A 17,765-nucleotide genomic window follows, 5' to 3' on the forward strand; every position below is an offset into this window, starting at 1 on the left:
TTTTACTAGACTGAGCACAAGAGATACACTTCATTTCTACATTGTGATTAATTTACGGTTAAAAGGTCAGTGTATAAACAGAGAGCCAAGACCACACTTCAGTTTTCGTCCTCCCTGAAGCCACGGTGAGAACTGTAAGGGAGCAAAACTCCTCTCAATAACAGATGAGCTGCCCTAACATTGTGATATGTGCATAATTAACACAGAAAGTGCATTACTAACAAGAATTTAAGACAGAATTGATAGATAGATAGATAGATAGATAGATAGATAGATAGATAGATAGATAGATAGATAGATAGATAGATAGATAGATAGATAGATAGATAGATAGATAGATAGATAGATAGATAGATAGATAGATAGATAGATAGATAGATAGATAGCAAAAGCATGGTGCAGGGACTACAAAGACAGTAAATGTAAATGTTCCCGGGAGACTGATCTAGTGCTGTCAGTTGCAATGATAAACTCCAGCCAGAGGAAGCCTGCAAGACAACACAAACAGACAGAAGAAGAAAAACACACACAGGAGGCCCGGCCCAAGCAGCAGGGTCACAGTTACAGCTGCAAATATATAACTTCGTACATTTGATACTGACACTTCAATTCAATTCAATTCAATTTTATTTATATAGCGCCAAATCACAACAAAAGTCACCTCAAGGCGCTTCATAGATACAGAGAAAAACCCAACAATCATATGACCCCCTATGAGCAAGCACTTTGGCAACAGTGGGAAGGAAAAACTCCCTTTTAACAGGAAAAAACCTCCAGCAGAACCAGGCTCAGGGAGGGGCGGCCATCTGCTGCGCATGGTTGGGGTGAGAGAAGGAAGACAGGATAAAAGACATGCTGTGGAAGAGAGACAGAGGTTAATAACAGATATGATTCAATGCAGAGAGGTCTATTAATACATAGTGAGTGAGAAAGGTGACTGGAAAGGAAAAACTCAATGCATCATGGGAATCCCCCGGCAGCCTACGTCTATTGCAGCATAACTAAGGGAGGATTCAGGGTCACCTGGTCCAGCCCTAACTATATGCTTTAGCAAAAAGGAAAGTTTTAAGCCTAATCTTAAAAGTAGAGATAGTGTCTGTCTCCCGAATCCAAACTGGAAGCTGGTTCCACAGAAGAGGGGCCTGAAAACCGAAGGCTCTCCCTCCCATTCTACTTTTAAATACTCTAGGAACAACAAGTAGGCCTGCAGAGCGAGAGCGAAGTGCTCTAATAGGGTGATATGGTACTACAAGGTCATTAAGATAAGATGGGGCCTGATTATTTAAGACCTTGTATGTGAGGAGCAGGATTTTGAATTCAATTCTGGATTTAACAGGAAGCCAATGAAGGGAAGCCAAAACAGGAGAAATATGCTCTCTCTTTCTAGTCCCTGTCAGCACTCTTGCTGCAGCATTTTGGATTAGCTGAAGGCTTTTCAGGGAGTTTTTTGGACATCCTGATAATAATGAATTGCAGTAGTCCAGCCTGGAAGTAATAAATGCATGAACTAGTTTTTCAGCGTCACTCTGAGACAGGATATTTCTAATTTTAGAGATGTTGCGCAAATGGAAGGATTATCACTTGAAAATAGTATTGTGATGAGGTGAAATGTAATTTACAATAATCAGAAAGTAACAAGTTCTATCTTCCATCAGTACTTAGCCCTCTTGTTATGTTGGTTTCCAGGAACACTTATGTTCCCCGGTCAATTTGACTCGGGCATGTTTACTCATCCAAAAGTGTCAGAAACACTGGCATTGATTATTTTACAATTTTCTTTTATAATTTTGATCTTTTTCGTTTTCTGTAGTGATGCAGATGACATGTGACATCTCTTCTGTTCTGGGTCAATCTGACCCGCAAAGTAACAGGAGGATTAAAGGAGGATGTTTGCCTGTTTTAATTTAACAAAACTGCCTTCCCCTCCAATTTAGCAGCAACAAAGAAAACGTCAAACTTCAAAAATGAAAGAGCTTTAAAATTTCACCGAATTCAACCACCAGTAAAGGTATTTGTTATGGTCCCAGTTTGATGGGAAGTAAAATGCTTCTCTGCAGCTCCAAGCAAACATCAAATCCATGTTATGATGAAGTTTCTCCAGTGAAAATAAAGCTGGGTAAAGGAGGCTTACTCTCCTCAGCAGCATCCCCCCGCCCCCCTCACAGCTTGCCGAATAATTCGTCTGTCTTCCTCCAGATCTAACATTAGGAGCGGCACCGGTTCGTGAATGGTTAACCCGAGTGACGGCGTTGGTTGTCATTTTGCACAGCGGACGAATGAAGCGGTCTGAAGCAACAGCTGCAGTGACTGCAGTAACACGCTCTCTTTTAGCGATCACTGGTAACGGCGGGTAAGTCGTTTATTTCTGGGTCATAAATTGGTTTAATTCCGATTTGTTCCCCCCTGACTTTCTTTATCTTTGGAATAACGTCAGGAAGATGGGAAGGTATGAAACAGCGAGAAATTAAAGGATGAGACTAGAAGTTTAGGAAATGTTTACATCTCGGTTATTTTATTTGTTATTTTTTTGCATTTTCTTTACCTCTTTTTGAATTATTTTGTATGTTCTTCTATATCCTCTGCATTCTTTGTGTGTATTCTTTCCATTTTTTTATTGATAGTTTGCGCACAGCAGCCCATTCGGCAATATAATTAAAGCTGGACATACATTCTTCGGTAGAAAATGCCACATATGCATAAGGCACAACACCTTTTGCATTTATTATCAGGTTGAATGAAGATTTTTTTTTATTTTCCCCTTTCAGACTTGCAGTTCCGCGCTGGAGATGTTGGAGGAGAAGAGATACACATTCTAACTTTTCTTTTCTTCTCTTTTAATCTTGTTTTTGGGTCCAGTCAGTCCGATCTCCGTCAGGCTATGTACCACCAGCTGACGGATCAAACAGTGAATGGCAGCTGTCAGGGACCCACCTCAGCGTGCAATAAGAGTGCAGATGGAGACGCGCTCGAGCTTCCCACTTTCTCCACAGCAGCCAAAGTCAGAGTCATCATCACCTTCGCTCTGTGCGCGGTGTCGGCTGTGTGCAACTTGGCCGTGCTGTGGGCTGCCAGCAGCGGCGGCAGGCGCAAGTCACACGTCCGGATCCTCATCATGAACCTCACGGTGGCCGACCTGCTGGTGACTTTCATCGTGATGCCGGTGGACGCGGTGTGGAACATCACGGTGCAGTGGCAGGCGGGGGACGTCGCCTGCAGGCTGCTGATGTTCATGAAGCTGGTGGCGATGTACTCCTGCGCTTTTGTGACAGTGGTCATTAGTTTGGATAGACAGTCCGCCATCCTCAATCCGCTGGGAATCAGTGAGGCCAAAAGGAAGAGCAAAGTCATGTTGGCTGTGGCCTGGACCATGAGTGTCATCCTTTCACTCCCTCAGGTAAAAGAGGACATGGTGTTGCTACCCTGTGAGTTTGCAATTTAATGAGGAAAAAAAAGTGAATTAATTTTTATTTAAATTTTATTTAAACCCAAAATTCAAGTTTTGATCGTAAAATTTGAAAATACCACGTGGTTAAACTAAATATAAGCGCATGAAAACACTTTTGAGTTTAAATATAAATTTCATTAATTTCTAGACTAAATAAACTAAATAAATGATTAAAAAAAATATATATTCCACATTTGATCTCTCATATATTTTAGTATGAGAAAAAGAAGTTTAATAATAAATCTCAGTTTTTCTATGTGGAAAAAGCTCTAGCTGCTCATTGGCCAGACTGACCTCTAAGTTTAAAACAGAATTTTTTTGTTAATTGACAGAAATTGTCCCTTTTTTCAGAAACAAATTGTTTATCTCTTAGTTATTTACTTTGGTGTAGTGTGAAGGGCTATGGTGCAGGTCTTTATCATTCGGAAAAGCTAAAAAAATTAATGTGTTTTATGATTTTTTAATATGTGAAAAAACAGCTCACATTTTCCAATGCTGTCCAGCAGGCCAGACTGGTAACTTTGTGAGACTGATGAAGCCCCCCCCCCCCCCCCCCCCCTTATGCCTTTACCCTTCAGTTAGCGCATAACAAAGGAGGCTGGGGACCTTCATCAGGTTGCCTGCAGGAACTTAAGAATTCACAACATAACTTGTTATACACAGTGTTCATGTGACTAAATTGGATGCAATTTGCACACTTTTCAGCCGTTTGCACACTTTTCAGTGTGCTTATCACAAACCAGTGTGGCAGAGGTGCTCACACATGGGACCTACTTGAAGTTCAGTTTCTTGCCCAAGGGCACTTTGACACAGAGAGACAAAGTTCCGTTTAACAGACTTTTTAGACTTCACTTAATTTGTAGAGTGAGCTTAGACAGGATGGTATTGGACTGGTTCTTATATAGTGCTTCTCTACTCTCTTTGAGCACTCCAAGCTCAAGTAGCATCAGGTCAAAAGTGGATGGAGCTGTTCTTTCTCGTGGCCCCCTTTACTCTTTGACCTCAGTAAACACTTTTCAGATGATTTTATGGTGTCAGCTGCAGGCCACAGGTCATACTGAATAAAGAATAAAGTTATTTTTGTACATTTGTAAATTATCGAGATTCTAAGTGTCAGGAAAGAGGATTCTCTCTGTTCACATTTGATATCAAAACACTAGGGGTGCAACAATACTCGTATCGATATTGAACCGTTCGATACAGTGCTTTGGTTCGGTATGCATATGTATGAACAATACAAAATTTTTAATTTATTTGATCAACTTTCCTTCTGACGATGCTGTCTGTGTTGAGAGCTCAGTGGATCTGCGTTCGACTACTCCGCCTAGGCTGCACTGTCGAGCGCAGTTCCACTGAGCGTAGCACAAGCTAGCAAGACAGAAGCTAAGCTTGTTGCAACATGGCAAATTGAACCTCCCCCACTCTCATTCAGATCTGGCCTTTGGGACTATTTTGGTCTTCATGTGAAGTATGACCCTGAAGGTAAGCCCCTCATGGACAAAAGTAAAACAGTATGTCGGATGTGCCACGCAATGCTCAATTACATGGGTGGGAACTAGTGCGTTAGCGCAGTTTGCAAGTTAACGTGTTGACACTAGTGATGGGATTTCCGGCTCTTTTTAGAGAACCGGCTCTTTCGGCTCGGCTCACTAAAAAGAACCGGCTCTTCAGGTTGTTTTGTTGCTTTAATTAATTTATTATTAACAATAATATAAAATTATGCACAAAAGGAATTACTAATGTAAAAAAAAGTGGTTTTATTTATATATGTTTATATATAAATATATGCGGTGGCCCCTAGAGACAAAACACGTACAAACTCCAAAAAGCACATACAAACTCCAAAACACATTTCTAGCATGAACTGAACTTCCAAAACAGAGCTACCTAGATCACTTAAATTACACAATTGAAAGCATGAAAGCATATGTGTATTGTTTGTGTATTTATACACAAGCATTCATATTTATAGTCAAATAATAAATAAAAAAAAAAAAGTTCATTTACCTGTTATTACCACACACCAAATCCGGTCGTTGGTACTTGCTGGCTTGTGTAGCCACTAGGTAACAAAAGCTCAACACTGCCCCTAGCATCCTGGAGCACTTCTGTTGTCTTTTGTACGTGTTTTGAGTTTTTATGTGCTTCTGAGTTTTTACGTGTTTTGGAGTTTGTACGTGCTTCGGAGTTTGTACGTGCTTTTACGTGTTTTGGAGTTTTTACGTGTTTTGGAGCTTGTACATGTTTTGAAGTTTGTATGTGCTTTGTCTGTAGGGGCCACCGTAAATATACTTTTATTTATTCGCTCCACATAAAATGTAATAAATAAATCATATAATAGAAAAATCAACTATTCACATTTCAACTTTTAACTATTTAAATTTTCAGCTTTTTCCTTTTACAAATTTAAAGTGAAACAACACAAAACACTGCAAACCACAACACAATTAAATATAAATTAAAATATGAAAACATAAAGAAGATGCATATTCTCTGTCATATGGACCTGCATGAATAAACTTTCTGAATCCTTTATCATCTGCAACTGAAAATAGTTGTGAATGATTACTATACCTTTCTAATGTGACCTTGTTGTCCCTGGCTCTCTTTCTCTCTCTCTCTCCCTCCTGCTCTGTTCCTGTGCTACTGTGAGTGTAACTACCGCCCCTCCCCCCTTTTCCCAGCGTAAAGCACAAGGCTCGCATGCTGAGTGAAGCGGAAAAAAAGTGCGAGAGAGAGGGTGAGAGAAAAAAAAAAAAAACACAGCTTGTGATAAGGAGCCGACTCGCATCGTTCACGTCAAAGATCCGGCTCTAAGAGCCATTTCGTTCGCGACCGACCCATCACTAGTTCCACGGTAGCTCGTTAACGGAGATTTGCTGTGTTGTGGTGTTCATGTCATTTCAGATTAACGCTGACAGCACTAGTGGGAACACAACGAATATGACTGCACATTTACTCCGACATCATCCTAGTGCAAAGACAAGTGGAAGCAGACAAAAGCAACAAGCACACATGCTACAAACTTTACCCGAGTCATTTAGACAGCCGTTAGCACATGATTCTCCTTATGGGGACCTGATATGTTTAATATGCTGCTGAGAATTGACCCTGTGCACGAGAAAATAATAACTTCCTGGTTTGAGACTGGATGTGGGGTTGTACATTTCCGGTAGCTTTACTTTGCGGTCAATCGCTACTGCGAAGATATACTCCAAAATCATGTCCAAAACTCGAAAACGGAAAGATCGCGTTAAGTTACAAAGAGGAGAAGGTGGGAACACTCACCACTGTTGTGTCATAAAAAATCTAATGATCAACTTTGACGTTTAAAGAGTTTAGATCGATCAGTTGTTTACATCACTCAACACAAGCAGAACTGCATTACTGCATGCAGAAGACACATCGTCCACATTCAGAAGCACATCTCTGTATAGTGACTGGTCTTGTGATTTAAACAGGCAAATGTTCAGCATTCAAACTACAGGTGAAGAATAGTCAAACCAGATGTTTCCCCCGTTATGTCGATATCAGCTAGTCAAGTGTACACCTACACAGCATGTTAACAAACCGTGAAAAAAAGCCACACAAAAAATGAATGATTGCTGGTAAGGGTTTCTCTACATTAGTATTTACAAAGGGTATGTTGTGACTTACCTTCAAAATTACAGCGGTCCCTCGCTATAACGCGGTTCACCTTTCACCTCGCTGTTTCTCAGATTTTTTAGTGCAAGTTTGCATGCTTTTTTTACGTCACATTGTGTCCTGCGTCCTGATCGCTGCAGACGATCTCCTCCGTGCCGTCTCTCCTGTACAGTACAGAATCGCTGCATCGATCGCTAGCAGTGTGACTCTGAAGTGCAGTACTGTATGTCCACGATGTCCACGAAACGTTTTGCACCGTCAAAAAATAAAATTGGCTACTTGATTTCACCTATCGCTGGTTATTTTTAGAACATAACACCCGCGATAAACGAGGGACAGCTGAGAAATATAACATTTGAATCCCTTTTCTCTTTTGCTCTGAGGCGCAGGGAAAAAATATCAACAAGTCGGTGAACATCATTTACAGATATATTGGGTAAATGCCCAAGACATCTATAGAAATGTAAATCGCTGCTTGATTCATTCATTTGCTTAACTTGTTTTGGACCGTAAACAGGGCGTGAATAGGACACCGGAAACAAAGCTCCCCACAGGAGTTTCCACACCGGAAGTAGCATATGCTAACGTGCACATAGTCAACATACCCCAGAAGAAGCGTATAGTATAGCTTTTATTTCGGAAAGAGCCATTTCTCTGTAATAAACTCTCTTTTCCAAAGATGAGTGATTTCTCGATCAGATAGATTTATTATTTTATCCCTTTGTTGTTTCAGCAACATTAAATTTAAAAACTGTACTTTTGAGTTAAAAAATATATTTATAATTTTAATAAATGACAAATTAAAAAAGCATGAACATTTTTTTTGTATCGAAAAAATGTCGAACCGTGACACCAAAGTATCGAACCGAACCGAGAATTTTGTGTATTGTTGCACCCCTACAAAACACCAAGATGGTGATATTGAACACACTCAATTTGAAGCTTCAAATTGGGATCCTACTGACCAAATGACCAAATCAAATGGTGACTACATTCTTCTTTTATAAAGTCTATGGCTATAGGAGCAAAAACCAGATTAAGAAATTCACTGGCCACACAGGATTTTTTGCTGACAGCCTGTCCAGGGTGTACCATGCTTTTTGCCCTGCTGGCACAGACAACAGCCACACACAACTGCTGAATAAGTAGTTATATAAAAGGATGGGTGCATGGATGGACTGAGGTTTTCCCATTTTCACATACCCCTGTGGTCATTGGCCACTTTCAATAATGTCTTGGGGTGATTGGGCTGATTTTCAGGTACTCCGGGGTATTTATCTTTAATGTTACACACAGGTGTAATTTTATAAAGCACACTGACACACTGTAACACATTATATACTGCAGGAAAATTATTTGCAAGTTGTATATGTAAAATATTACGTTTATTACAGTGTTATCAGCTCACTTTTTAGCTTTGATCATTACTGTGCCCTGGAGACTAATTTTAGACTTATATATGTCTTTAAGGAATATTTCATGAGTTTGGGAATCAAATCAGCATGTGTGTCCTGATTTTTTTAAAATTATGAAAAAACGCAATGCAGCATAAAATAATTTAATAGGATGTCCTAGCAAGTCCCCCACATTAAAAATAGAAGTAACTGTATAATATTGTTTCTGCGCTTCCCTTTTTGTAATATTTCTTTCCCTTTTTGTGTTGCTTCTTTTATTTACTGTCACGGTCTGGCTGGCAGACCGTGGGGAGATGGGGAAATAGGACCCAAACGCGGACTCTTCAGTGCAACAGTGTTTATTTACAAGGTGGTGAAGTAAACAACAATAAATCCCCAGTTTCCCAGACTCCCGTGTAGTGTCTTCTTCCCAAAAGTCGTGTAGTGTGTAGTGTAGTGCTCTCTGCCCCAGTGTCCCTGCACTCCCCGTGCTCACTGCTCCTTCTCGTCCCACACTCCTCGTGTAGTCAAACGCAATAATCCAGCGTCGGTGGAAGCTCCATCGCTCATCTAAATAGCTCCCCCGACAAGCCCAGATGAGGAGCAGGTGTGCAGCAAGGACTTCGGGTGTGGCCAGCCCTCAAGTCAGGCCACGCCCCCAGGGCTGAAGGTGCCTGTAACTTGGTCACAGAAGAAAGGCAACACACACACACACACATACCTGCCTACATACAGATGTGCACAGGGGCAGTGCAGACAACACACCAAATAACAACAACAACAACAACAACAACAACAATAATAATAATAATAATAATAATAATAATAACAGTCATAGTCCCCACTGCCCACGGACCCCGAGTCCCCAGAGCCGGTCCGTGACATTTACGTTTTTTTTCTATCTATAAATCTTACTTGAAACATACATTAATTGAATATAAGTTTCTTAAAACAGCTCATATAAAACAAAATGCTAAAAGGTTGTAACACACTTGAAACTTTTGTGTCAAAGAATAAATCATTTCCACCAAAATTACAAATTCTTCTGCCACTGTTTAAACTCAAGTGGTAAAATAAAAATAAAGATTTTTGTCAGAATGACAGACAATCCTGAACGCTTATTATACCAGAATAATTTCTTTTAAACATCTCAATGCTTTTTTGTAGCCAACTGAATGAATGCTCTTGAGATGTCCATTTCAAAAGGACAGGATTTTACATTCTACTTAAAAAAGAAAAAAAGACCACTTAAAGTTCTTAGGGGAAATGTGTCCTTCAAGGATCATACAATGGAGGAAACTACAGTTACAACAGCAAAAACAAAACAAAAAAAACATTTAAAACTGCTCAGAACAAAACATGTAAACTAGCAGCATCAAAAATCAGATACTGCAGGAGGTAAACATGAGTCTTCTAAGGACAGAGGTACTGTGCTGTGAATCACTGGCTATCTTGTGGCTCCTTTGGGCCACAGATTCTTATTAACCTCCCCTCTAATGCTCTCTCTTGCATTGTAACAGGAAGATCCAGCAGGAACGCCACATCAATCCTCTGCACTCTTCTGCATATTCCTATATATTCTGTTGTCTTGTCCTCGCTTCACTGCCAGACATTGTCATTCCTCTCTCTGTTTCTTAGGTGGACTTTTTCAGCCATAAAATGCAAATTTGTCCATATATGCTGTTTATTGTAAAACTGTTGTACTCAGGCTTTACAAATGTTGTGCTCCAATTAGAGATCTACATATGTGGGCAGGACAAATATTGACGATTAGATAGTTAGATGGACCAGATTCTAAAAACTTTGCCTGGTCAGATGAGTCTCAATTTCCACCCCAGCATGAAACCACGGATCCTTCTTGTCTTGTACTGTATCAATAGTTTAGAGTCCTGGTGGTGGTGTAATAGTGTGGGAGATACCTTCTTCTTATTGGCACACTTTCAGCCCTGCTTGATTTTCTTTACTGACCATGCCCATCCCTTTATGATCGCAGTGTACCCATTTTCCAGTGACTATTTCCAGAAGGATAAAACACAATGTCATGAAGCTCAAATCATTTCAAATTGCTGTCTTGAACATAAAAATGAGTTCATTGTTTTCAAATGGCCAAAGTTACCAGACCTGAATCTAATAGAGCGCCTTTGGAATGTTGTGAAATTGGAGATTCATATCGACATAGCTGCAGTAACTGCGTGATGCTATCATGTCAGTATGGACCAGAATCTCTGAGGAATGTTTCCAGCATCTTATTATGCATTATGGCAGTTCTGAAGGCAAAAAGGGCAGTCCAACCCAGTACTAGCAAGGTATACCTTAACAAACTGGCTGGTGAGTGTATGTTACACACAAAGATATTTATGTTGCAAGTGCAATGCATTTTTTTCAGTGACTTATTACACAGAATATATTTCAGCGAATAACTTAAAGCTCTCAGTTTTCTTCCCTCAAATTTGTTTGCTGCACACATAATGCACAACACTGAGTAACCAAAGTCCATGACCTCTCAAAACCTCTTCCGCTGAAAACCAAGAAAAAAGAAAAAAAAAAACCTCTCTTGATTATTTCGAACTCTTCACAGACCAAAAGAGAACAGGCTCATGCAAATGTTAATGCAGTCGTGCACGCTCGAGTCCCACGATTTCATCAGAAAACAATCAGAACAAGATTAAACCCAGAACACTTTATGGATGCATGATTTATACTAAAATTTATAGATGGTATGCAGGGTGTGCATATCTTCACTTTTTTTCCCCAGCTTTGTATCAAAAGAGCAGTGTGATCTTTAGTTACCAGAGGTGAAATGATAATTTCTCTGCTGGGTAAGGTCACACTAACAAATCTCCCAATGCCTCATACTGAAAGTCAGCATGTAAACTAATATACTGTACATATACCCCAATGCTAGGAGGTGATATAAAAGGACAGTTTGTTATATGCATATACTGTATTACAGATAAGGTTGCACTTCATTCAGCAATTTAAGCTTGAAAACCAGAGAGACTGCTGGTTAAACGTTTTTACTGGATGTTCCACTGAAATTCTGCCAACGGCATTTTATTTCTCCCCTTACCAATTTGTTGAAGCGATGTCTACGTCGCTTTAAAACATCAATAGCAATGACATCACCTTCAGCCTCATACTGTTATATTATGAGCACATTCTCTCTCAAAAATTAATACCCTGCTCCACTTTTGCTCTGAAAAATGTCAGGAGCTCTCTCACCAGTATAAATGTTGGGTGAGGAGCGGGGAGGTTCTTCCACTTAGCCTTTGAGAGCCAAACTGGAAGTGAAAGTGTGGAAGGGAGCCAGATGGTAGCTCTTCTAGTACAGGTGGGAATCTTACTGGGGTCCCACACTAATAAACATTCAACAGAAACATGACTTTATACACTTTTCCATGAAAAGTGTATAAATTCGATTGGGCTCATTCATGGTATGTACGATTTTTAATAACAAAAGTGTCTTGCTCACACGTGCCTATTCATACCTGGGAAGAAAATGCATGCATTTACCAATTTACAACATGTTTCTCATTTATGTGAGAGCCGCCAACAAACTCCAGTTTATGTTTTAGCAAAATTGCCAGGAGCAATTCTGCTGCTGTTTGTTTCTTTTCTCTTCCCACAGACACTTCAAATCCAAACTAAATGCTTGAGCCCCGAGGTTTGACTTTCCCTAGAAACACTGTGACTGTCTATTTGTGTATCTTCATGAACACATAATAAAGCAGATTTGAAAATTAGAAGCATTCAGATTGTGAAACATATAATTGTTTTTTAATTTTTTAACGTAAAAACAGCAACATATTATGAGTTCAGATTTGGAACTAAGCTTTCCAAACAGAATGCAAATATTTCTTTTTAAGTTGATATAGGACAACAACAAATATTAAATTCTGAAGCTGAAAAGTGTTTTTGTTCTTCAGAAAACAAGTCCTAATTTTGAGCGTGTTTTCCAGCAACATGTTTTTCTAAAAGCTTGGTTCGAGGGCATCAAAATCTCACTGACTTCTGTCATTAGTGGATAACCTTCTACCACCTGAGCCACAGCAGCCCTCAAGTAATTGCACTGCAGCCCAGCAGCAAAAGCAGCACGTTCGATTACTTGGTGCTTTACTTTCATCAGGTATATTCCAGCAAGACATTGAGGACTATCATGTAATGAATAGAGTGCTGAATCTTAAACAGAAATAATATCTGCTATAGTAATGCACGGCTAAGTTAACAGTTTTTTAAAACTGTTCTATTGTGAAAGCAATCATCATTTCTCTTTGTATGGAAGTATTAAATGGATTGCAATTATATTGTGAATTATGAGTTATAATAATGCACTCAAAGTAATGACCTGTCTATCAGTAGCAACTGGGAGTCTCTTCCTTGCTTAAGGATACCTTGACATGTAAACATAAAGGGCCAGAAGTGCAGCCTTAACCCTAAAATTATTGGATGATCCCTATTTTTTACTCTCTTCCTGATACTGTAGCTAGGATCTTTTTAACCAGTCTGGAAATCCCTACTTTCAGCTTCTCCCTCATTGATAGGGAGTCACCCCAAAGGGAAGCTGCACATGTTTGATTTGGCAGCCTTTGGCACCACATGCCCAAAGAGATTTGTGGCTTCTCCCAGAACTGAACTGGGGATACTTTGCTTGAGTGGGGGATGTAATAAACAGCTATACTATACAGGTACTCACACTTGTTGCTCTTATTCACAGATTTTCAGACAACAATTATTGACGATGTCCAACTGCCTTAAAATGTGTCAGAATGAACATTTCGCTTGCTGGCTGTGGATTCAATATCGATTAGAGGATCTGTAAAGACAGTAAAACAGACAAAAATGATTTTAACAGACAAAAAAAAGAAGAAATTGTGCTTATTCACAATTATCTCTCAGATGTTTTTACAGTAACTATGGCAGAGACTGTAATGCCCAGACCACCTCCATGCAGAGATTTGAATTTCTAAAGCATTTCCAGTTGAAGGGTTTTAAAGAAAACCAGTATCCTTTGCTAACTTCAGCAAAGTGTCAATCCCAGGATGAAAGACGAGGCCTTAACCAAGCATTTTCAGACCCAAGCATTTGATCAGAAAACACCTTTAAGTGTTATTCTATGCAAGCATATGGTAAAATATCACTGTGTTCAGTTTTACTTTCTTATTAGATTAACTGATCACTAAATATTCATGATCCACTTACATCATGCTTGACTACAGGATAGATCACGAGGATGCAGTGCCGTCGCTCAGTAGAACTTTTCTCGTCTTTTTTTATCCAGATGTTTATATTTCGCAATGTGACCATCACGGTGCCAGAGAAGTTCACCCAGTGCACCACCCATGGCAGTTTTGTCCAGCGCTGGCAGGAGACCCTTTACAACATGTTCACGTTTGTGTGCCTCTTCCTTCTACCTTTGGCCATCATGATCTTCTGCTACACACGAATCCTCATTGAGATATCCAGCCGCATGGCTCGGAATAACTGTGAGTGTTTACTTTTATTTTTTTCAAAGGCTTCAAAAAACAGTCGTGAAAAAGAAAGTAGACCTAAATTACTCAGTCATTTTTTAGCAGCAGTAGCCTAAGTAATAACTTTTCTGTACGATTTTCTCTCACATTATTTTGGAGGAACTTTGGCCCACTCTTCTTTACTTATGAAATGTTGCTTCAGGTCATTCAGGTTTTGTAGGCATTTGTTTATACAAAGTTCTCTTAAGGTCCCGCCACAGCATTTCACTCAGGTTGAGGAATACGAATGTTTCACACACAAATCCAAAATGTATTTTTATACCTGAATTTGTTCATATTTTAGGAACAAATTCAGAAATCCCTTCAACCATGCATAAGAACAAATGACAGCATGGTTAAATAGGCCTACTAATAATAACAATAATAATTAAAATTATTATTATGCTTTTTTGGTCATTGTTTACAGTTGTAAAAACCACCTTGAGCCACAAAATGCTCAGAATTACAAAAAAAGGTATATAAAGAAAATAACATACTGCTGCTAAGGGAAAGCACAGCCACCCTTTGAAAAAAGCTTATTTCCGCCGCTTGTATCAGTTAGTACCCAAAGCTCATGACCATAGGTGATGTTGGAGATCTGTCATCTCCACAACAGACCTGTGCAGCAGCATCACTGCAGTCGTGGCCCTAATCCGTCTGTGAGTTCAAACTTGTTCCATTATCTCTTATATCACCTTATATGTTAAATGTTCTTATTAGTCATTTAAAATAGCTTCTATTATTATCATCATATGTCGTCACTTACAGTATAATTTCTTGGTACCGAAAATGGATTCTTGAGAATGAGGATTTATTTTATTCATTGCAGTGAGTTTCTCATGTGGAGCTGACAGATTAGGCTTACTGGTCCTTGTCCTCCACCTTGTCCTTTTCTACTTTTTCTTGTACTCTGTTAGTATTTTTCATACCAACTTTAATTCCAAACCTTTTTTTGCTTGAGGCACAGTAATTGTCTCAGAGGAAATTATATTGAGTACTCCTGTTATTTTAGTTTCAGTCTTGCTTTTTTATTTATATTTTCGTCACTCCATGGAAACACAAAACTAAGCTTCTTCTGGCTTCTTCCTTGCACCTCAGACTCTATTATTCAATTTTCTACATTCAGACTTTCTACTCATTTCATGCCTTAGAGGTTGTTACGTTCCCCTAAAAGGGTCCAGGCGATGAGGGAAAGTAACAAAAGGTGTCCGGGTCAGAAAAAGGAGACAAATTGGCAAAATGGTTAAATGAAAGAGTTTTATTAATAACTTTCTATTAATAACTCAACTAAAAGAGACGGACAAGCCATTTAAAGAAACAAAACAAAACTCAAGCGTCGGTCAGTAAACTGAAAAGCAAGTCAAAAAAGGGTTAGCAAACAAACACACTCATGTCCACCAAGCAGGAGCAAACAATCACAAAACAAAACAATCTCACTAGCTGCAAACACACAGCTCACTAGCTGCAACCACTCACATGACACTCTGCCACCAGAGCTCACCTTTCTCTGCCCTTAAATACCTTTAATTGCTGATGTGAGTCAGCTGTACAAAAGAAAAAGGTGGCACTAAGGCAGGAAAGATGCCCACACAGGCAACTTCAGGAGGAGGCCCTAATAGGGCCATAACACCCCCTCCCATAAATACAAACCTGTGGTTTGTCAAATTGTTCTACCTGTTGCAATAACCAAAACAACAACCAATCAAGTCCGTAATCGTTGCATCACCAAATTATAGCAACGGTTAGGCATTGCCTGCAGAAGCTGCCAACCCCATCTCAATGGGTTCAAAACACTGACTGAGGCTTCTCTCTTACAACATCTTGACTGATTTTTCTGCTTCACCTCAAGGTTAAAATATTTAATTATATAGAGAAACAGGTACTGAGCAGTGGCGATTGCGCAAAGCTGCTGGTTCTGAATGATTCTGATCTTCTAACATACGCATAGTGGTGGGAACAAAATATGCCCATTTCATAAATTCGACAGTAATTTTGCCTTCCAACAGATTTTTTTATGTAGATTTCCATGAGAATATTAGTAATTGAGTCCCAAAGTCCTGTTGCATGTTTGGCTCAATGTCTTCAAGGTTCCACAGGTGCTGTGCCAGCAAAACCAGCCCAAATCCTCCCCTGTCCACCACCACTAACAGCTGGTATGAGGTGTTTGTGCTGATTGTGTTTTGTTTTCTCCAAATGTGGCACTGTGAATCATGGCCAAACATTTCCACTTTTGGCTCCAAGTCTTGTGGTTTGTTCACATTGCAAGCTTAAGCTGTGCTGCCATGTTGTTCTCAGTGAGCAGAGGCTTTTTCTTGGCAGTCCTTCCAAAAGGGATCATATTCATCATAACGTAACATGCTAACTGAGACCTGTAGAGTCTTCAGATGTAGCTCTTGAGCTGCTGTACAGTCGACCTTGCGGTGACTTTGATGATATGTCCACCGCTGGGAAGATTTTGCATCATGTGAATAGAAATCTAAATGCTCCAGACCAAAACCTCTACCAATTTTTTTTGCTTTAACAGAGGTGCTTACACTTGCTGATGATGACCTAATCAAGTGAATCATTCCTATGGATTGCAGTAAGGGTGCATAGAGTGCTGTGAACAGGCTTTTCTTCACATGAATGTATATTTTCAGGGAGACATGGAGTAACGGACGTGGTGCTTTCTTTTCTTCCAGTCCTGTCAAGAGATGTTCATCTACGCCGATCCCACAATAACATCCCTAAAGCTCGGATGAGAACTCTTAAAATGAGCATTGTCATTGTGACGTCATTCATCATCTGCTGGACCCCGTACTATCTGCTTGGATTGTGGTATTGGTTGTTCCCTGAAAAAATGGAAAAGACAGTTTCGCATTCACTGACTCATATGCTGTTTATTTTTGGCCTTTTCAATGCCTGTCTAGATCCCATCACCTACGGTCTGTTTACCATTCATTTTCACAAGGGTATGAGGAGATGCCGTCAAAGTTCAAACGCACGGACTGAATTAGAAAACAACACTCGCCTTGTACAAATGAGTCGGCTGTCCTCTCGCAGGCAGATTGCCTCAGATGTTCACAGTGCAAGCACAGAGGTGGTAAGAGAAAGCAACATCATGAAGCATGTCTCAAACCCAGACATGTCAATCAGCAAGATATGATGGCTTAAATAATTCCATAAATGAATGTGTTTCTCTCAATGAAATCTTTTTGTGTTATAAATCTGTTCATGTTCCACCGATATAATTGATGTTGTATTATAGCTTACCTTGAGTTCAATAATCCTGTGGTTTCTCACACTTAATACATCGAAGGCCTCTTATATGATCTGAAAGAGCACTGCCACATTGGCTGAGGGTGACTCAGTACAGACAGATTGTATTAAATGTGAGCCTATGCAGCATGTTGTTGATACTGACTGCATGTCCAAAATCAGTTCTGTGTTTAATGTGCTGCACCAAAATCTGACTCGAGTGAAGGCTCTAAAAAACATCTTTGAGGAGAGCCATTTGGATATTTCACATTAGTATTAGTGTAATCTGTGTTGCTTCCTGTGACTGAGGCTAAAGAAAATATCTGGATTTTGAAGTTTTGTATTAAAAAGTAAATCAAACATCACATAAACCTTTGCTCCCTCAAAATAGTGGTCATTAGTAAATGTTTGCATGGTGCTGCTTCTGTTCTGCAAGATGTTGTAATGTGAATGTATTTATGTGTTTATTTATTGAATAAAAACTTCAGCTTTTTGCTTTGTTAATTCACAAACAGTAAGAGATTTCCCACCAATTTA

The 17,765-nt window shown here is 39.6% G+C and overlaps 1 protein-coding gene across 1 annotated transcript; it reads left to right on the plus strand.

The window, feature by feature from the left end:
• The first annotated feature begins 1,886 nt into the window (after nt 1-1,886).
• Nucleotides 1,887-17,765, plus strand: gnrhr4 (gonadotropin releasing hormone receptor 4). The gene is made up of 4 exons (XM_040025671.1): nt 1,887-2,350; nt 2,857-3,394; nt 13,763-13,967; nt 16,673-17,765. The coding sequence occupies exons 1-4, from the start codon at nt 2,277-2,279 to the stop codon at nt 17,134-17,136; spliced, it is 1,281 nt and encodes a 426-aa protein (XP_039881605.1). The 5' UTR covers nt 1,887-2,276; the 3' UTR covers nt 17,137-17,765.

The sequence above is a fragment of the Simochromis diagramma genome, unplaced genomic scaffold (assembly GCF_900408965.1).
Source record: "Simochromis diagramma unplaced genomic scaffold, fSimDia1.1 OVJJ01000293.1, whole genome shotgun sequence".
NCBI classification, from domain to species: domain Eukaryota; kingdom Metazoa; phylum Chordata; class Actinopteri; order Cichliformes; family Cichlidae; genus Simochromis; species Simochromis diagramma.

What these genes read in the sequence shown, in the direction of transcription:
- gnrhr4 (XM_040025671.1), top strand. Translation starts at nt 2,277, where the DNA reads ATGAAGCGGTCTGAAGCAACAGCTGCAGTGACTGCAGTAACACGCTCT. An exon ending in TCATCCTTTCACTCCCTCAG is followed by an intron (nt 3,395 to 13,762) that starts GTAAAAGAGGAC and finishes TTTTTTATCCAG; the next exon opens with ATGTTTATATTTCGCAATGT. An exon ending in CCGCATGGCTCGGAATAACT is followed by an intron (nt 13,968 to 16,672) that starts GTGAGTGTTTAC and finishes CTTTTCTTCCAG; the next exon opens with TCCTGTCAAGAGATGTTCAT.